At 32.5% G+C, this 22691-nt stretch overlaps 1 protein-coding gene across 1 annotated transcript; it reads left to right on the forward strand.

The window, feature by feature from the left end:
- Positions 1-2489: 2489 nt before the first annotated feature.
- On the forward strand, positions 2490-22350 carry LOC124973107 (ankyrin repeat, SAM and basic leucine zipper domain-containing protein 1-like). The gene is made up of 8 exons (XM_047537265.1): positions 2490-2552; positions 4242-4366; positions 5193-5268; positions 6408-6466; positions 7488-7595; positions 17657-17762; positions 18568-18679; positions 22286-22350. Exons 1-8 carry the CDS (start codon positions 2490-2492, stop codon positions 22348-22350), a joined length of 714 nt encoding a protein of 237 aa, XP_047393221.1.
- Positions 22351-22691: the final 341 nt, after the last annotated feature.

Raw genomic sequence — 22691 nt, forward strand, 5'->3', positions numbered from 1 at the left:
GAAGATATAGCCCTTTGAGTCTCAGCTGAATTTGTCTTAAGTATAGCTTATCAAGCTCTATACCTTATGTAGGCCCAGGGCTGTCAGTTTTGTACCCCCTGATATATAGGCCACACCAAAATGTGGCTCATTTTCCCTTCTGAACTGGTACATGCCATTAGGGAAAAAACAAAGGTGAATGCACACTTTATGTCTCTGACTTTTTGCTATCTAGATTTTGCTTCCTTGGTATCTTAGTTCTATAGTTTTTAAGAAATTGAAATTTGTTTTCATTCAGTTCTTTTATATGCTTTAAATTTTTGGTCTGAGTTTTGTTCTAACTTACTATTTATTACTAGAAAAAAATTCAATATTTTGGACGTTTTTGAATTATTTATTTGTTCATAATTATTTTGTCTGTGTCAGCTCTGTTGTTTGTTTTCCATGGAGCTTTTCTTTCAAATTTTATTTAAAATCTCATTGGAAATAACATTAATTTATTATTTCATGATAGACTTTCCATAATTAGTACATAGGAATCTAGCTTGTTCTTTTAATAGTATTTTCTTTTATTACTTTCATTGTCCCCCCTTTGGGACTAATAGTAAAAAGCTGGCAACTTGTAATCTATTTTTAAGTATAACTATCTAGAACACAAATCATATCTTTTGTTTTTCTTAGATCTTTCTGTAGAAGATACTTAGCGCAGTGTACTGTTTCAAGCCAATATGGCAATTTACTGGTTTATTTATTTTGGCTTTAGAATTTTTCTTTGAGGGGGTTATGTTTTTTGTTTTTAAGTTAAATTTTAGTTGAATATTTTCTGTATACCAAGCCCCATGTTAATTGTTTTTAAATACTGTCTAAACAATTCTTGTAACTCAGGGGTAGAAGTTATTTGAACAGAACAGAAACTGTGTGCTAAAATATGTAAGTGCCTTTGAATGTAACAGAAATGTGATGAGAATATTTACAAATAATTTAATCGAAACAGTATCTGGCAGTAGAATGTACTTACATTTTCCATCATTTTTACCTATATTTAGGAGATTTCAACACAAAACACTTAAACAGCATGACTTTTCTAATTGTTGCAAAACACATATTTGTGTCAAATTGCCTATATCTGAGTATTTTGTTTTTACTGTCTTCTTCTGTAAATTTTAGTAGATAGTGGAATATTTTGTAAACTTGAGTATTTGTAAATATTCAAATTTAAATATTTGTAAATTGTAGTGGGTAGTTGAGTATTTAAAAGTCCACAAACTGGAAAGGGAAGTATTGCACAGAAAAATGTTTTCACTTAATTTAGCTTAATTATTTTTAGACCTGAAAACAAAGTGGTCTTGATTAAGTTTTTTGGGACTTGACATTTATGATGTGGTGTGAACTTACTATTTATTTTCTTTTTATATTTATAATGCAATAAAAATGGTATTATATGTTAAAATCAAGCAGGCCTGTACTAGATTATTGAATACACAAAATAGTTTGAAACACATCTTGAATGAAGTTGGCATTCTTCTTGTTAAGAGTAATAATAAAACTGGAAATATTGTGTGTAATTAACATCTATTTTTTGTGAGGGTCTTTTTTTTTCTTGCTCACTGAAACTTTTTTGTGTCTTATAAAAATAATCGGTTTTTTTACATTTAGAAGACAGTTTTTCTAGCACAGGTGTTTGTTATTTTCAGATTGTTCAGACATGAGATAATGGGTTTGTAAAACATTATGACATTTAAATTTCAATAACCTTTATTATCATTGATAAGATAGCACATGTTAAAATGATGCCCAAGGTTTTGACCTAATAGCTGTTTGTTTGTTACCTTGTTGAATGTTATTGCTTGTTTTAAGAAACAGAAGATGCCTTGGGGAAAATGTTCCTTGATTTCTTAATATATACATTTGGTTGCAAATGTCACTACAGCAGTTTGGTAGATTTACAGTATTGGCTTTCAATACTAACTTGTTTTCTGGTTTTTAAATTTATTTATTTTGATTCATTGTACACAAATGGGGTACAACTGTTGTTTCTCTGGTTGTACACAAAGTAGAGTCTCACCATTTGTGTAATCATACATATACATAGGATAATGATGTTTCTCTCAGTCTGTTATTTTTTCTACCCCCACCCATCTTTTTCCTCTGTACAATGATTCCTTACTCATTAAAAGAACTCAAAAAACTTTACATCAAGAATACAAATAACAAAGTCAATAAAAGGGCAAAGGAAATGAGCAGACAATTATAGCATGGGAAGTATGTTACATTACAATATGAGAAATATGTTTATATTGTTAAATGAAGAGGTTGCATCATTCTATAAATTAACCATTTTCTCTTTTTTAATGTGCCATTAACACTGTTGAAAACAATTCCTATCTGTCTCATGTGCACTCCTTCTCTTTAAGAAATCCTCTTTTCCTCCCCTTATAGGCTTTACCATGGGCAGCACGTCAAGATCATAAAATGTAGTTTTGAAGTTGCTTGAACTTGGAGCTAATAAAATGCTACAAACCAAAGATGGAAAGACACCAAGTGAGATTGCAAAAAGAAACAAACATCTTGAGGTATCATCAATATGTTAAACTAATTTTTCTGTGGTATATCATATTATCTTATATAGAAATTTTATGTTATTTTGTTGGAATTCACAAGTGTAATAATAGTTTTTTCAGCTATTAAAAGTATAAATATATTTTTCTCCACCTGATATTTTTCTAGTAATTTTTCATCTACTAAATCAAAGACATTTATAGTGTGATAAGTTATATAAAAGTATAAGAGTCTTCTTCTGTTGCTGATTATAAAATTGGAGTACACTAATATTATAAACTGGTATAGATTTTTAACAATTAACTTATGTATTGAGACAGTAAAGTGTCAACATTTGAAGACATACTTAAAACATTGTTGTATAATTTAAAGTTTTAGATGTTAGATAATTTAAAAGTTAAATCCTTTAAGCAACATTTATTCCTATATGTATGACAAGGTATGTGGTAAAGTGATAACATAATTGGGTATATGATCTGCTGTCATTCAGATTTTAAAGCTGAATGATAAATATTTGCCACATATCAAATTATTTTATGAATACAAATTTTGGTGTGAATACTAAACTTTTAATCAGTGAATCAGTGACCTGTTCTTTCTAAGCATGAGTCAAATACAGTACCATTGTAAAATTATTAAGTTCAAGAGTTCATAACACTGAGGTTCTGAATTTTACAGTTTGTGAAATTCCACAAGCTCTATCATACAACTGTCAGACCATGCCACTTATACTGCACATAAAATAACTTCACTAAATTTTGAGCAATCTAATAAACACAATATCATTTTCCAAATAATATGTACATTTCCAAAATTATTCTAGAATAGAGACTAATCACTAAAGTCTTGTAAAATTTCAAAAAGAAATCTGGGTGTGGTGGTGTATGCCTGTAATTCCAGCAGCTCCAGAGGCTGAGACAGTAGAATCTCCAGTTGAAAGTCAGCCCCAGGAGATTATCAAGGCACTTAGAAATTCAGAGAGACCTTGTCTCTAAATAAAATATAAAACATACTGGGGATGTGGCTCAGTAGTTATACACCCATGGGTTCAATCCCTAGAAAAGCAAAAACATTTTTTTGCATTATTTCTTCTAACCATTGCAAATTTGGAAACTAAAATGTAGTACATTATTAAATTTTGGAAAGATGACACTGAATTTGATATAATAAATTTATGAGCATCAAAGGTTGTATTGAATCATAAATCATTTCTTATAATAAAATTTGATCTTATATTTTGAATGATTACATGACATAGCCTTGACTTTGTAAGAAATTAGCTTGTAAAACTAACAAATTTTACCATATTGCTTTGAGTTATATAGTTGAGATTTGTATACATTTAAGCAAGTTTATTGCTTCTTTCCCTCTTAGCAATGTATTTCTGTTACTACATTTAACTTGATTTTCTGAGTCACTTATCAAAATGGCATTTTAATTTTGTATTATATATTACTAAAAATGCTACTCTAATTTTACTCTTTTGAATTAGTTATACACTTCTGCTTATTTTATATCAAGGAAGAATTTATTTGGGTTTATAAAAGTCATTCTCAGAGTAACAGGTCATGAATATTCTGTCCCTTATACCTTGCTAAATTTTTATTTTCCAGTTGAAAAATAATCATGTTATTTCTTTTTAAGTGCCCTTAACAGTATATAAAAATACTTACTATATTTGGCTAATTTCTGAAACTTTTCAGATCTTCAACTTTCTTTCTTTGACTTTAAATCCATTGGAAGGAAAGCTTCAAGAGCTAACTAAAGAAGAGACTATTTGTAAACACTTGATAGCATATTCTGATAAAGGAAAAGATCACATATTTGGGTAACATATTTTAGTTCAAAAGAATTCCTGTAAATAAGTTAAAAATTCATGCTTTTACTACTTATTCTAAATATAATGATGTATTTAAGATATATGATATTTTATACTTTGACAAGCATTTTTAAATATCACTTAAAATATCTGGGTTTTAGGTTCATTGGTCTCCATAATTTTAGAGGGTTTTTTTATGTGTACCAATATTAATCATAACAACTTTGACTTTAAATGTAAACTTAGTAAAATGTATTTGAAGGGAGTCACCATCTGCATTACTATTCAAACTATATTATCCCTTGCTTTCTGGGTATTATAGGCACATTACTCATTGTTTAAGCAAAAACTAAAAATATTTTTTCCTGAGCACTATTGTTCAGTATGCAATTATAAACCATTCTCTACCCCATATAAAGTTGTTCATTAATTCTTACTTATCACAATTAAAGAGAATTTTGCATGCAGATCTTTTACAAGATATATATGTTAGTGAGTATCTTCATTCTCATGAAAGTTGAGCTACACTTTGCTATCATCCATATCCTGTGATATCATTCCTTAGGAAATCTTGCTTTGAGTTGAGAGGATGGCTCAGTGGTTTTCTTTGCTTAGCATTTACAAAGGCCTGGATTCTGTTCCAACCCAGGTGGATGAGAAAAGAATTAACACTTGCTCAATCCTTGATACAGCATCAAATCTGGAGTGTACATTTACAAATATATTCTATATAAATTTGTTCTTACTTTTCTAATTTTTTGAAATATAAGTAAATATTTATTATTTTTACCTTGATAGTCTGTTCTGAAGTTGACATTGCTATTAGTATGTATAGTTCATACACAGCATTTGGAGATCTGGAAATATTTTTACATAGTCTTGGACTGGAACATATGACAGACTTACTGAAGGTGAGATTTATATTACTTTATTTGTTGGTTAACACAACATTAAATTTTAATTCATAAAGATGCCTATGAATGAATGCTGTACATTTTCTGCATAATTTGTAATACATCCCATCTGAAAATTGTAATAAATATCGCCAAATTTTATTATTATATTTACATAAAGTATAAGCTAGTTGAATTTAAAAACTTTTGCCAACAGTCCAATGCCTCTGTAAATAAAGCCATTTGTTTTTGCAGCTGCTGATCTTCTTGTATATAATAGTAGAAGCATGATTTTAAACCAAAGATGACATAAGATTCTTCCTCTGATTTTTGACCAAAATATGTTACTTAAACATTTTTTTCCTTAAAGACAATAATAGGTAATGTAAGGTTGTCTTGAATATTAAATTATACCCATATGCCAAGCTTTGCCTAGGTACTTTAAGCATACATTTTGAATTTGAGTAGATGAGAATTATGAGATATTATGAGAATTATGAAATAATAAATTAGTACTTAAAACAGAACCCCCTTAGGATTATGGACATTTTGTTCAGTTGTTTTAGAGTTGGGTCTTTTTTGGGGTGGCACCAGGGATTGAACTCAGGAACACTCAACCACTGAGCCACATCCCCAACCCTATTTTGTATTTTATTTAGAGACAGGGTCTCACTGAGTTGCTTAGCACCTCACTTTTGCTGAGGTTGGCTTTGAACTCTTCCTGCCTCAGTCTCCTGAGCCACTGGGATTAGAAGCATATGCCAACATGCCTGACTAGAGGTGGGTTTTATAGTACAATTTTGAAACTGTTTCAAAATTTTGAAACTATTTTTCTATTTGGAGTAATCTTCAGCATAAATATAATTTCTATCCAATTTTATAGAAATGTTTTCATGTCATGTAAGCAAAATTGTAATTTGAAAGTCATCATGTTATTTGAATCTGGAAAACTAATTATATTTATACTTTTTGAGGTGAGTATATATTATCTACTCAGTAGTGTAGTGCTCTATCTATCCCCTCTGGAAAGTTGGAAGTTGTTTAAGAGTGCAGCAGTTCACTATCTTATGTACACTTAACTACTTCACTTTGTACTATTTATATTGAAAGGTAATAGAGGTTTTTTTTTGTTTTGTTTTGTTTTACATTTTCTACAGGAAAGGGATATAACTTTAAGACACCTTTTGACCATGAAAAAAGATGAATTTGCAAAGGGTAGTATCATTTTCAAGAACTCTAGTTATACTAATTTTTTTTAAATTGGAACTTCTTTTATTTTCTATTTCAGTAATTCTATGGTTACAAACTGATTGATATTTTATTAGGTTCTTGATTAAATATGATTATGAAAATTTATTAAAAAATCTGATTACAGTATTGAGTTACTTTAAAAGTATTTAAAGACATAAGTTTTGGTTTTGTTCCTTCAGGTGGTCATGATATCTCAATTAAAGCCAGTACTTCATTTCCAAATGTGAAATAGATTTGCAAAACAGACTTCTTAGAAAAAAGAGGTGCTCTTTTAAATGTATGTGGATATAAGTATGTGTCTTCCAAATAGTACCACTATTGTTATTTTCTCAAAGCTGTCAGGATATTATTTTGTTCACATATGAATACACAACCAGTGGAATCCAAATCATATACAACCACAAGAATGGGATTCTAATTAGGATAAGTTATACTCCATGTATGTACAATATGTCAAAATATTGTCTACTGTCATGTATACCTAAAAAGAACAAATGCAAAGTCATGATTAATATTACTAACAATTAAAAAGTAGTGAGAAATATTAGAGATATTTTGATAAATACTGTGTAAAAAAGCAATGAATTTTGTTATCTAAACACATGAGAAACTTGAAATTATTATATTCACTAATTTTGATTGAAAACCTGAAATTATTATTAGAATCACTAATTTTGATTATTACAGAAATCAAAATAAGCATACTATATCAACTTGTACTCTGTTGTTTTGACTATTATGTCTTAAATCTAGTAATTGGGTTTGAGTGTCTATCTCAACTATTATATATTGCACAAATATTTTAATAGTGTAGATAGCTTTATCAGTCACATTTATGAGCAAACCATATATTTTAGTATATTATTTTCTAATATGTCTGTTTTTCAAGATGCAGATTTCAGTAGAAAACCTCTTAATGATTTTGAAGATTAAATTATTCTTGTATAATTATCTTAAAGACACCTTAAAATTATTTCTACTTAGCTTGGGATTACCAGTAATGATCAGCAGAAAATTCTGACTGCTGTTAAAGAACTGGAGGTAGAAGAGAGAAATTTTGGAGACTTACCTGAAGTGGCAAAGTTGGAAGTCAGGTAAAGTTAACTTATCAATTTATATTAATATTATGTAGAATCAACTGTTCTTGTTTAGTTTAACATTGGTAATGTCTGTCATTTGATTTTATTATATTATTTTCTCAAGAAAAGAGATTTCAAAATATTCTTTGTTCAAAAATCCGATACCCTTTGTAAAGTCAATTTTTATAGTTATTTTACTAAGAAGCAAACCAGCGTACCATCTTAACCCCCTTTGAAACATTAATGTTTTATTTTTTATTGCATCTTGTTAAATCAGACTATAAAAGATATACCATGCTTTTCCTAGTACAGTTCTTACACTGTTTAAATCATTTTAAATGTCAAACAAAAAAATTACAGTAGTAATATTTTCTCTTAATAAGAAAGCATTTCTCATATGATCTTGGATATATTTTTAGCCTTTATTATGTGAGATATTATGTTATCAAGATAAAAATTTTATTTCCAATAATATAAAGTTGTTAAACACTGATTACTAATAATCCAAAGTCTATTTGATTTTATTAATAAATTATAGAGAATTGAATGTTTTTTTAACTTTTTATTTTAAAATAATTGTAGATTCAAATATTTCAAAGATAAAAAGGTAGGTCCCATGCATTCTTCACACCGTTTGATCCAATGTTCTTATCTTACTTACCTGTAGTATAATATCCAAACCTGACAATCTGGAGAGCTTATTTGTATCTTAACAGTTATGCATGCATTTATTAGTGTGTGTATATTTAAGTATGTAATTATATCATGTATAGTTCATTTACCCACTGTCAACACTTACAATATTCCTGTACTACTGGCTTCCTTATCCAACCCCATTATTGCCATACTCATCCCTTTCCCATTTTAACACCTAGCAAACAATAATTTGTTCTTCATCTTTATAATATTATTTCATGAATGTTTTATAAATAGAATTATGCAGTAAATGTCTTTTAGAAATTGACTTTTTGTGATCATTGTTAATTTCATTCAATGTTGTTGCATGTATCAGTAAAATACTTTATTCCTTTTTGTGGATGAGTATATTTTAACCATATTTTAATCATTTACCCTTTGAGGGATATTTAAGAAGATTTTAATATCTGACTGTTCCAAATTAAACTGCTGTGAATAAGATTCATTTCTAAAGTAAGTTTTCATTTCTCTTGGTAAAATGTTCAGGAGAACATTTTAAAGGTTGCATGGGAGCTACACTTTAGTTGTTTTGTTTTTATTAACTAGTCCTCTTTTTTCCAAAATGTCAGTATTGTCTTATTTTTATCCAACTATATATTAGCGATCCAGTTTCTCTACATACTCATCAGCATTTGGTGTAAGCACTAATTATTTTTAGCCATTTCTACAGGTGCATAGTGATGGATCATTGTGAATTTTTTTTTATTATTATTGTATACAAATGGGATACATGTTGTTTCTCTATTTGTACATGGAGTCAAGGCATACCATTTGTGTAATCATACTTTTACAGAGGGCAATGATGTTTGATTCATTATTTTTCCCTTCCCCCCACCCCTCCCACCCCTCTTTTCCCTCTATACAGTCCTTCATTCCTTCATTCTTACCACACTCCTATCCCTAACCCTAAACCTAACCCTAAACCTAATGCTAGCCCCTCCCAACCCCCAATATATATCCTCATCCACTTATCAGTGAGATCATTCATCCTTCAGTTTTTTGAGATTGGCTTATCTCACTTAGCATGATATTCTCCAATTTCATCCATTTGCCTGCAAATGCCATAATTTTATCATTCTTCATGGCAGAGTAATATTCCACTGTATATATATGCCACAGTTTCTTTATCCAATCATCAACTGATAGGAATCTAAGTTGGTTCCACAATCTGGCTATTGTGAGTTGAGCAGTAATGAACATTGATGTGGCTGTATCTCTGTAGTATGCTGATTTTAAGTCCTTTGGGTATAGGCCAAGGAGTGGGATAGCTGGGTCAAATGGTGGTTCCATTCCAAGCTTTCTGAGGAATGTCCATACTGCTTTCCAGAGTGGCTGCACAAATTTGCAACCCCACCAGCAATGTATGAGTGTTCCTTTATCACCACATCCTCGCGAAAACCTATTGTTGCTTGTGTTCTTGATAATTGCCATTCTAATTGGGGTGAGAGGAAATCTTAGGGTAGTTTTCATTTGCATTTCCCTTATTACTAGGGATGTTGAACATTTTTTCATATATCTGTTGATTACTGTACATCTTCTTCTGGGAAGTGTGTGTTCATTTCCTTAGCCCATTTGTTGATTGGATTATTTGTATTCCTGGTGTAGAGTTTTTTGAGTTCTTTATAGATTCTGGAAATTAGCACTCTATCTAAAGTATGGTTGGAAAAGATATTCTCCCACTCTGTAGGCTCTCTCTTCACATTGCTGATAGTTTCCTTTGCTGAGAGAAAGCTTTTTAGTGTGAATCTATTCCAGTTGTTGATTCTTGCTTTTATTTCTTGTGCTATGGGAGTCCTGTTAAGGAAGTCTGATCCTAAGCCAGCGAGTTGAAGATTTGGACCTACTTTTTCTTCTATAAGATGCAGGGTCTCTGGTCTGATTCCAAGGTCCTTGATCCACTTTGAGTTGAGTTTTGTGTAGGGTGAGAGATAGGGGTTTAATTTCATTCTGCTGCATATGGTTTTCCAGTTTTCCCAGCACCATTTGTAGAAAAGTCTATCTTTTCTCCATTGCATATTTTTGAACCCTTTGTCTAGTATGAGAAAATTGTATTTATTTGGGTTGTGTCCATGTCCTCTATTCTGTACCATTGATCCACCTGTCTATTTTGGTACCAATACCATGCCGTTTTTGTTACTATTGCTTTGTAGTAGAGTTGAAGATTTGGTATTGTAATACCCCTTGCTTCGTTCTTGGTACTTAGGATTGCTTTAGCTATTCTAGGTTTTTTATTCTTCCAGATGATTTTCATAATTGCTTGCTCTATTTCTGCAGGGTACATCATTGGGATTTTAATTGGAATTGCATTGAATCTGTATAGCACTTTAGGTAGTATGGCCATTTTGACAATATTAATTCTGCCTATCCAGGAACATGGGAGATCTTTCCATCTTCTAAGGTTTTCTTTACTTTCTTTCTTTAGTGTTCTGTAGTTCTCATTGTAGAGGTCTTTCACCTCTTTTGTGAGATTGATTCCCAAGTATTTTATTTTTTTTGATGCTACTGTGAATGGGGTAGTTTTCCTAACTTCTCTTTCTAAGGATTCATCACTTATGTACAAAAATGCATTGGATTTATGTGCATTGATCTTATATCTCACTACTTTACTGAATTCACTTATGAGTTCTAAAAGTTTTTGGTGCAATTTCCAGGTTCCTCTAAATATATAATCATGTCATCAGCAAACAGGGATAGTTTGAGTTCTTCTTTTCCAATTTGTATGACTTTAATTTCCTTGTTTGCCTAATTGTTCTGGCTAGAGTCTCAAGGATGATGTTGAATAGAAGTGGTAAAAGAGGGCATCCCTGTCTTGTTCCAGTTTTTAGGGGGACTGCTTTCAGTTTTTCACCATTTAGAATGATATTTGCCATGGGCTTAGCGTAGATGGCCTTTATAATGTTAAGGAATGTTCCCACTACCCCAATTTTTTCTAGTGTTTTGAGCATGAAGGGGTGCTGTATTTTATCAAATGCTTTTTCTGCATCTATTGAAATAATCATGTGATTCTTAACTTTAAGTCTGTTGATATGGTGAATGACATTTATTGATTTCTAGATGTTGAACCAACCTTGCATCCCTGGGATAAAACCCACTTGATCGTGGTGCACTATCTTTTTAATATATATTTGTATGCAATTTGCTAAAATTTTGTTGAGAGTTTTTGCATCAATGTTCATTAAGGATATTGGTCTGAAATTTTCTTTTCTCCATGTGTCTCTGTCTGGTTTAGGTATCAGGGTGATATTGGCTTCATAGAATGAGTTTGGGAGGGTTCCCTCCTCTTCTATTTCATGGAATACTTTGAGGAGTATTGGAATGAGGTCTTCTTTAAAGGTTTTGTAGAACTCAGCTGAGAACCCATCTGGTCCTGGACTTTTCTTTGTTGGTAGGCTTTTGATGACCTCTTCTATTTCATTGCTTGAAATTGGTTTATTTAAGTTGTGTATGTCCTCCCCGTTCAGTTTATGTAATTCATGTCTCTAGAAACTTGTTGATGTCTTCGAGGTTTTCTGTTTTGTTGGAGTATAGATTTTCAAAATAGCTTCTAATTATGTTTTATATTTCAGTCGTGTCTGTTGTGATGTTTCCTTGTTCATTCCAACTTCTAATAATTTGAGTTTTTTCCCTCTTTCTCTTTGTTAGTGTGGCTAAGGGTTTATCAATTTTATTTATTTTTTCAAAGAACCAACTATTTATTTTGTTAATTTTTCCAATTGTTTCTTTTGTTTCAAAAATTTCATTGATTTCGGCTCTGATTTTAACTATTTCCTGTCTTCTACTACTTTTGGTATTGGTCTGCTCTTCTTTTTCTAGGGCTTTGAGCTGCAGTGTTAAGATGTTTATTTGTTGATTTCTACTTTTTTTTTGAATGCGCCCCATGTACTAAATCTTCCTATAATACTACTTTCATAGTGTCCCAGAGATTTTGATATGATGTATCTTTTTTCTCATTTACTTCTAAGAATTTTTTTATTTCCCTCCAGATGTCTTCTGCTATCCATTCATCATATAATAATGTATTATTTAATCTCCAGATATTGGAGAAGTTTCTGTTTTTTATTCTGTCATTTATTTCTAATTTCAATCCATTATGATCTGATAGAGTAGAAGGTAGTATGTCTATCTTCTTGTATTTGCTAACAGTAGCTTTGTGGCATAAAATATGGTCTATTTTAGAGAAGGATCCATGTGCTGCTGAGAAGAAAGTGTATTCGTTCTTTGTTGGATGGTATATTCTATATATGTTGGTTAAGTCTAAATTGTTGATTGTGTTATTGTTATCTATGGTTTCTTTATTCAATTTTTGTTTGGACGATCTATCCAGTGGTGAGAGAGGTGTGTTAAAATCGTCTAGTATTATTGTGTTGTGGTCTATTTGATTTCTGGAATTGAGAAGGATTTGTTTGACGTACATGGATGAGCCAATGTTCGGGGCATAGATATTTATGATTGTTATGTCTTGCTGATTTATGCTTCCCTTACACAGCATGTAATGTCCTTCTTTATACCTTCTGACTAGTTTTGGCTTGAAGTCCACATTATCTGAAATGAGGATGGAACCTCCAGCTTTTCTGCTGTGTCCGTGTGCATGGTATGTTTTTCCCCATCCTTTCACCTTTAGTCTATGGGTGTCTCTTTCTATGAGATGAGTCTCTTGCAGGCAGCATATTGTTGGATCTTTCTTTTTAATCCAATCTGCCAGTCTGTGTCTTTTCATTGATGAATTCAGGCCATTAACATTCAGGGTTATTATTGTGATATGATTTGTATTCCCAGTCAATTGACTCATATTTATTTTTGACATGATTTGGTTTCTCCTTTATTTGGCTATTCCTTTAGGCTAGCACCTCCTGTTGCAGATTTGCATCGTTGTTTTCCATCTCTTCCTCATGGAATATTTTGCTGAGAATGTTCTGTAATGCTGGCTTCCTTTTTGTAAATTCCTTTAGCTTTTGTTTATCATGGAAGGATCTTATTTCATCGTCAAATTTGAAGGTAAGTTTTGCTGGGTATAAGATTCTTGGTTGGCATCCATTTTCTTTCAGGGCTTGGTAAATGTTGTTCCAGGCCCTTCTACCTTTGAGGGTCTGGATTGAAAAATCTGCTGATATTCTTATTAGTTTCCCTCTAAATGTAATTTGATTCTTTCTCTCGTGGCATTTAAAATTCTCTCTTTATTTTGTATGTTAGGTATGTTCATAATAATGTGCCTTGGTGTGGGTCTGTTGTAATTTTGTATATTTGGAGTTCTAAAAGCCTCTTGTACTTGGTTTTCCATTTCATTCTTCAGATTTGGGAAATTTTCTGATATTATTTCATTGAATAGTTTGTTCATTGCTTTGGTTTGTTTCTCTAAGCCCTCCTCAATCCCAATAATTCTCAAATTTGGTCTTTTCATGATATCCCATAATTCTTGTAGATTCTGTTTATGATTTCTTACCATCTTCTCTGTTTGGCTAACTTTGTTTTCAAGATTAAATAATTTGTCTTCAATGTCTGAGTTTCTGTCTTCCAGGTGTTCTACCCTATTGGTTATGCTTTCTATGGAGTTTTTAACTTGGTTTATTGTTTCTTTCATTTCAAGTATTTCAATTTGTTTTTTTATTCAGTATCTCTAACTCTTTATTTAAATGATCTCTTGCTTCCCGTATTTGGTCTTTTAACTGTTGATTGGTGCGATCATTTAATGCCTGCATTTGCTCTTTCATCTCCTCCTTCAATGCCTGCATTTGCTCTTTCATCTCCTCATTTTCTTCTCTGATTTTTTAAATTATGTATATTCTGAACTCCCTTTCAGACATGTCTTCTGCTGTGCTGACATTGGTTTTATTGATGTAGTATCTAGGTTTTTTTGGGACATTTTTTTTCCTTGTTTTCTCATAATGGTCAGATGTCAGTGGGAATCTGAGATATTGCAGATTTCCTCTATTGGCTTATAGTGTCCTGGTAGATTTCCAGTGTATCAACTTCCAGCCTTCAGTAGCCTGAAGTCTTGGAGGAACCTGATAATGCAGTGCTTCCAAAGAAAGCTGCCCCTAGTCCCTACTGGTTCCAGGGCTTGGAGCTGGCTCTGTGCGGAAAGGCTCTCACTGTGGGCCTGCACCATGCAGCTAGCCGTGTGGGAGGAGCCCACTGCCAGAATGTGGAAGGCTACCTTGGGAAGACTCTAGCTGCCCTACCCTGCTATGGTAAGCAAACCCTATCTGTGCCTGCCACGCATGCCAAGTTTCGCCCAGTGGGGGAGACTTACCCCGTGACTGTATTTTTGTCCAAATCTCTCAATGCCTCCCCTTCTTGAGTCTTGGGTTCTGGAGTGATTGGAGATGCAGTCACCCTCTAGGTCGCCATCTTGGATCGCCCCATGGAAAGAGTCTACGGCCGGAGTGTGCAGAGCCACCTCAAGAAGTCTCTGGCTGCCCTGCCCTGATCCTAGAGGTTGCTTACAGATCGATGCTCTCCATTGGCTCAGGGACTTGTGGCTGTCTCTATGTAGAAAAGCTCTCACTGGGCTGTCTGTTCTGAGAAGCTAGCCTTGAAAGGCACCTCCCACCACAGGGGTCCAGGCTGCTTGGGGAGGTCACTGGCTGCCCTGTCCTGGCCCCTGAAGCCACTTGCGGGCCCGAGTATGCCGTGCTGGCTCCGGGACTTGGAGCTTGTTCTGATCAGAAAGGCTCTCAGTAGGGGTCCTGCTTGGAGAACCTGGAGAAGCTGGCTGTGTGGGAGGGGCCTAGCACTGGAGTGTGCAGGGCTGCCTGTGGAACACTCTAGCTGCCCTACCCTGCTCCGATAAGTCACCTCTATCTGGGCCTGCCACCCAGGCTGAGCTTTACGCAGTGTGCAGACTCACCCGTGGCTCTATTTTGGTCTGAGTCTCTCAATGCCTCCCCTTGTTAACTCCTGGGTTCTGGCGTGACTGGGGATGCCGTCCCCCTCTAATCTGCCATCTTGGATTGCCCCATTGGAGGAGCCTGCGGCTAGTGTCAAGTTTAAAAAAATTAGATTCTCAATTTTTTTAAGTCCATGATACATTTTTAGTTCATTTTTGTGACTGTATGGTACATGCTGAAGTTCATTTGGTGGCTATGGATGTCCAATTGTTCCAGGACTGTTTGTTAAAAAGGTTATTCCTTCTGCAGAATTGGTTTTCATTATTTATTAAAACTTAATTGCACATATTTGCACATTGTCTTCTGGGTTTTCTATTCCAGTTTCTTCAGGTGTCTGTCCCTCTGTAAGTACACATTGACTCTCTACCCTTATCTGAAATGCTTGGGATCAGAAATAGTACAGATTTCTTGAAGCATTTTTGCATTTGGGAAATTTCTATAGATGCTACCTGTTGAACATTACTATCCAAAAATCTGAAGAGCTCAGAAATTTGATTGAGATTTCAGATTTTCCAGTTAGTGATGTTCAATTTTTACCATACTGTCATGATTATTCTAAATGTATACAGACAGACTTAGCATCAGGAAAAATTATTCCTATCATTTTATTCCTTCCCAGAATTTTCTTGGCTATCCTGGAACATTTATCTTTTCATATATAATTTAAATTAAGCAATTCTATGTCTAAAAAAATCTTTTCTGACATTTTTATAGCAATAACACTAATTCTTTGCAAAATTGACTTCTTAACTATGCTGTCTAGTAAATTCATGAACATACAAGTTCAAGGTTTTCTTCTAATCAGCATTTTGTAATTTTTATTGCATAAATCTAACTATACACAGAATTGAAGCCTTTCATTATCTTTAGGGCATTGTTAGTGGTATTGACTTTTTATTTGTTTCCACATGCAATTCAATTCTATCTTCTGAGAATATTTCAGCTTTGCTGAAATCACTTACTAGTTCTAGGAGGTTTTTGTCCTAGGTTCTTTGTGATTTTCTATAGAAATAGTGTGGTCTGCAGAGCAATCTGATAATTTCTTTCTGTCTAATCTTTGTGCCTTTTATTTCTTTTTCTTGCTTTATTACACTGGACAGAACTTTCAATATTTTGTTGAATAAGAAAGGTAAATAATGGGCATTCTTGTCTTCTTCTCATTCTTAAGGGAAAATCACTCTTTTTTGGGGGGGTGCTGGGGATCGAATTCAGGGACTTGTGCTTGCAATGCAAGCAGTCTACCAGCTGAGCTATCTCCCCAGTACCTCTAATTACTCTTGTGATTTGTTATTATGTTCACAAAAAAGGCTGAATTACAGTTAATGGTTAGTGAAAAAAATGTATTTTTTTCCCCATGGAACTCACTGAACCTCTGAATTGTATGTAAACTCAAGAGTCTGTAGACCTCAGAATAAATATTCTTATAAGACCTGCATTATCTACTGCTTACTAGTGGTTGCCACCTGCCTCTCATACTAATTGCAGTTATTATCATAATTAAGTTTGCTTGAATGCCAGCTGTTTGGAAGACAAAATGCTTTATATTGCCTCCTGCAGTCCTTCTGAAAATCCTTTTGTCACCATTCTAGAGAAATGGAAACACTTGGCTCAAGATTAGGCTTGATCAGGATCATAAAGAAAGTAAGAGTGGAAGCTGATTCCAAACTGAACTTGAGTCTTGATGCAAGAGTCTCTGCTCTTAATTATTATGCCATGGTGCTTTCTCTCCATCCCCTATGCTCCCCACAACCCATCCTTAAACTCAGTTCTCTGCTTGGCACCAATTTTAATGGAAAGCAAATAACTGAGAATCATTCCAGATTCTTCCTATTATGTTGCATGCAATCTATCATGAGATTTTCAGTTTTTTGTCCTAGAAATTTCTTAAACTACCACTCCATCTCCTGCTTCCAATGAGACTGCCAGATCCTTAGTTTAAGCTTCATCATCTCTTTGATGCATCTTTCTATTAGTCTCCCAGTGATTCTCTCTACTTTAGTGTTTGTGTTACTCTAAGCCACATCACTCTCCTAATAAACTTTCTTCTACAGAAGCCTGATTTTATACTTTCTTGTTTAAAATGCTTTAATAACTCAGTTATAGATCTCGCTTACAAACTAGTATTAACATTAGCTGTTGGTGAGGATTGGAAAAAATAATATATGTAAAAATAACTCGTGGTCTCTTCATATAGGAGATATTCAAGTATTGGTTCTTTTATCTTTCTTTTTCATGTGTCCCTTCAGGTAAAAATATTACAGTTGTGTGTTCACATTCATCATGAAATATGAGATTCTTAAGATTTAAAACTTATTTTTCACATTTTTTTAATTGTTATAGTTCAAGATCTAATTCAGTTCCTAATACATATTACCTAATTTATAAACATTTTTAAAGGATCTATTAATTTTATAACTAGATTTTGTATCTAGCCCAGTAGAAGGATGTAAATTGCTCTTAAGTGATTTCTATTTATTTTCTTCCTTTCTTTAGTGCTGATGGGTTCCTCAACTTTCTGCTGAAATTAAATAAACAGTGTGGCCATTTAATAAGAGATGTTCAGAATATCATTATGAAATTACCTGTAAATCTTCATGAGGTATTCTACTAAAATTATTAAGTGAAAAAGTGAATGCTGAAGAACACTCCAATTAAGTTCATGATAATTCAGTAAAAAGTACTGATCTAGTAAAATATCAGTTGTTCAATGTAATATCAAATTAAGTAAATTAATTTAATATTATTCCTTTGCATATAATTAGTTGAAAAATTCTGTGTTCTCACCCACAAGCAAAGGAAAATGAATAAGACCAAAAATTAAACCAATCCCTCTAATGAACTTCCCAATTGTTTTTAAAGGGGATTTAATTGTGTAAAATAAAAAGTGACAGGAGACCCAAATAAAGGTTGAAACAAAACAGTGTGTTGAGTGCTATTAAAAACTGTTACCAATATAAAGTTGTTTTAGTGAAGGAAGTTTTAGTGAGAAAATAAGTGACCTAAAAAACAAACTTATTTTTTAGTTATTCGCAGTTGTTTTAGCTGTTAGTTTGAATGAAAATTTTTAAATGAATTTGTTCTCCTATGATCTTATGTAATATTAATATGGGAATCATTTATTCAAATATTATATTAATTTCCATGTTATCTGTACCTATATTTAGGAAATACATTTAGCAAGCTGATTCTACTATTTATACAAAATTACTGAATTATGTATATAAAATTACTATATATATAAAATTACTGACTTATGGTGTCAGGATTTATCCTAAAAGAAAAAAAAAACAAAACTTCTCAATTATATAATTTAGTGTTTATACATTTTGTGTGACCATTATGTATATAAAGTTGAAAAAAGTTGTTTCTATTAATTAAATAGTGACTTTTGATAATATAAACAGCTAGTCCTGGAATTGGCTTCTCCCAAGAATTTTACTTCAGTTTGTGAAGAACTTGTTAGTAATGTTGAAGATCTGAGTGAAGAAGTTTGCAAACTAAAAGACTTAATTCAGAAGATATATATTTAACATTAAAAGGGGTAGGGTAATTATGCAAAATGTTTCACAACAAAAGATGGTAGACAGTGGAGCAGTTCTGATGAGAGCAGTGAGTGGAACATGGAGACAAGTGGAAAAGGACAGTTTCCAAAGGAAGGAATTCACACAACAAACAAGCTTTTGTGGTCATTAAAGAAATGCATACTACAGAAGCACACCCCTTTCTTGTTTTTGGTCAGCAAGGGAAAAGAGGGTACCCCAGTGATATTCTTTCTAGTTAGAGTTCACTAGGCTAATATTCTCAGTGAAACTGGTGGCACAGCTTTCAAAAACATTCTAGCAAGATGTGCCAAGGACTATAAAAACATTTCTGTCTTCAGTAGTAGTTTTTTCCAAAAGTGTTTGTAACATAAGTGTCATATACTGGGAAAATAATTTGATAAATTATGGTATACTTGTTTTTTTTTAATGTGCACAGTCAGGTACCAGGTAGGTAACTTAGGACTGTACAGTCCATATGCATGCCCAAGGCTTTTGGTTCAATCCTCTGCACCAAAAACAGAGAAAATGATGTTCAGTCAGTTAAAAAATTAATGAAGGTCAAATTATTAGATTGCTAAAAATAGAAATTTCTATTTATTAATTATTTTGTGCAGCTATGTAGTTGTAAAAGGCCAAAATGAAATATACCTCTGTTAATACAATTATGGATGAAATATTCCTTCTATTGGCCAGACTCTATATTAATTTGTAATTTAACTTGTGTTTTTTAAAGAGTGTGGTGATTTTTGTTTCTGCTTTTGTATTCACATAGAAGTGTATATTTGGTTTTATGGATAGTTGATTTAAAGAAAATTGGCTATACCAAGATCTAAACTGCTGCAATAGGAAAGTTTGTTGAAGGAGAAGAGAGAAGAGAAAAACACTTAGAACACTTCTGAGTTCTTCTTGTGTATTTAATGAAAACATATTTATTTATGTAAAGATTTTGTGATGCATATTATGTGAAAGTTAGGTTATACATTAAATTTTACACCATTAACCTGTAATTCATTCAATGTGTTCACTAATATTTTATCAATAAAGGTATTTTCCTCAAAATAAATTTCATACATGTCCCAGGTAATTTGTCATTCTGACTATAACATAATATTTAATCAGAAGGAGTCTTTAAAGTGAGAATAAAAAAGTTGTGAAGCAAATTCTACAAAGTAATTGTGGGGAAATTCTATTGTAAATGGGGAAATGAGCAATAAATTTTATAATTCTTTGGGAAAGTAACTCCTTGTCAGTGAAAGAGGCATCTTAGAAGTTGTGTTCTGACTTTATTCATTCACCAAACATAGGACTGCCTGTTGTATTCCAGACCCCTCTTCTGAAAAAGCTATAGAGGGCCTGAACTCACTGATGACATAAATTATTGCTCCATTTATCTCTAATTTATCTAGAAGAATTTATTTTAACTTATGTGATATTTTTCAGGGTGATCCAAGGAAAATTTGGAAGGATTTTTGTATAGAAATTTCCTACAAAGCATCAGCTTTTAAAAAATTTCTTCTCAGTTGTAGGTGGACACAATACCATTATTTTATTGATTTATTTTTATGTGGTGCTGAGGATCAAACCCAGGGCCTCATGTGTGCCAAGAGAGCACTCTGCCATGAGCCACAAACCCTCCAATAGCATCAGCTTTAAATGTAGGGAATTCCCTAAGACATACTTTCCTCAAGGTAGGTTATTAATTTGGTTTCTCCAATTCAAAGTTACAAAGATGGGGTGAATAAGTGGGGAAAGCATATGGTGCCCTTGAGATAAAATTGGGGAGAGAATCAGAGTTTTCTGAAATTAAGGAAATTAAGAAGCATTGCTTTAGAGACTTATTGACTTTAAAATATAGATAATGCATACAGGTATCATAACTTTTATTTTGATAATGTGTATCTATAAAGAGAATTATCATTTTTTTTGTCTTTTTTTGGTACCAGAGATTAAACTCATGGGTACTGGAGCACCGAACAACATCCCCAGTCCTATTTTTTTAATTTTATTTAGAGACAGGGCTTCACTGAGTTGCTTAGAGCCTCACCATTGCTGAGGCTGGCTTTGAATTCTCAATCCTCTTGCCTCAGCCTCCAAGCTGCTGGAATTATAGGTGTGCACCACTGCACCTAGAAAGAGAATTTTTATCTTTATTTAACTACATAGAAGACCTTCTTTTACAGTGACCTTGTGTATCAAGAATTTATAGATTTCTGTATACGGACTAGTTTGAGAACACATTTATTAGTTTATAATAATATCATATACAGTTCTTTGTGTGGGAAAATCTTAATTTTTGAGCAAGGTTTTGAAATGTTTTCTTTTGACTAGTTTTCAAGTAGTAATTATCATAATGGGATTTAACTTAGGAATTGTTATGGCTTCCAGGTTTGGAATATATTATTATGCTTGTTAAATTTATAATGTTTCAAAGTTTACCAATAATAACTGAAGAAGTTTAAAAAAAAAAGAAACATGAGTTATCACAGATAATTCTGTGGAGGTAACAGAAAGGGTGGGAGAGGTCAAGGCTAGACATTAACACCACATCATTCTTTTTCAAACCAGCACAGTGACAGCTCCTGTCAGAAAGGATCATTCTAATTAATTGGTTAAAAAAGGAATAACTGTCTCAGGATTCAGTAAATGGAGCATCAGTGTCAAAAAGGAATCTTGCTGAGTGAAGCCTTTTAGAAGTTACACCAAGATGACAGTCTTAATGAGATTGGCATTGCAGTTTGTTTTTCTGCTATAAGTTTAAAATTAATTTTGCAGGCTTTTTAAGTTAAATATTTATACTATAGAATTTAGAAGTTATTACTTCTGGTGATTTGAAAGTATTTATGTCACCACTCCCACACAGGATGTTTCTAATAAATATTACTCTATAAATCCACCTGATTCTTTTTGTCTCCCAGATCTTTTGGTTTCTGCTTATTCTCTTCCTGCTGACCCACACAGCAGCCATTTCTGCTTTCCTTTCTCTCTCCTTTCTACCCTCATTTCTCTCTGCCTCCATCCCTGTCTCCCTATTTCCCCATCCCCACACTAAATGAGGCTTCTTTCACACATTATTTCTTAAAGGACCACTTCAGATTTTATTGACATATGTTTCTGCAATTATATTTAAATAAAGTATTTCATTTCTATTGTGAGCATCTTTTCTTCCAATTTTTGTTCAGTTTTGTATATTGTTGATTTGTTACAAGTATGGTTCACTCTTTTTTAAGACATTAGTTGATATTTAATATGAAAAGAAATAAGTATCAGTTGTTATCCCTTACAGGTAAAATACAAAATTTAAGTTATAATTAAAGAAACTTTATCTCAAGACATAAAAACAGCAGTTTAAAATGTGATAATCTATGAAAGTATTTATTTTTAATGTAAAACTAATAATTTACCTTAATGGGATGATGGTGAAGAACAGTATTTCAGGATGTGTTCACTTTAAATCTTCATTAGAATCTTGAGTTTCCTCCCTCTATATCAAGTGAATTAATATGGATGTATTTTTCAGATCTTAAAAGATGTCTTATTTTCAGTTTTTTGTATATTAACTCTTTTTTCCATTCTAAATATTAGCTGCAAAATAAACGGGCAAATGATCCAACTTGTATACCATTAATGGAAAAAGTGTCTACATGAAAGAGTAGAATTTTGAAGAGGAAAGCTATTACAATATGTGGACTTGGGCTGATTCTTTTCATTTGCAAGCTAACACTTCAGAGAAAATAACCCTAATATTTGTTTTAAAATTATGTATGTACATCTTATTCAAAATATCCCCATATTGCTTTTAATAGCCATCTGTGGTACATCACTTATTCTTTGCCTATACTCCATAGAAGAATTATGATAATATAAAGGAGAGAATTTTTCTTTGGAAAGTGATTTGTCAATTTGAGTTGGAAATATAGTTTATTATATTCTGTTAATTTTGATCAAACAGTAAATTATAACTAAACATTTAGTTTGAACGCACAAGT

This window comes from Sciurus carolinensis (genome assembly GCF_902686445.1).
Source record: "Sciurus carolinensis chromosome 14 unlocalized genomic scaffold, mSciCar1.2 SUPER_6_x, whole genome shotgun sequence".
Classification (NCBI taxonomy): domain Eukaryota; kingdom Metazoa; phylum Chordata; class Mammalia; order Rodentia; family Sciuridae; genus Sciurus; species Sciurus carolinensis.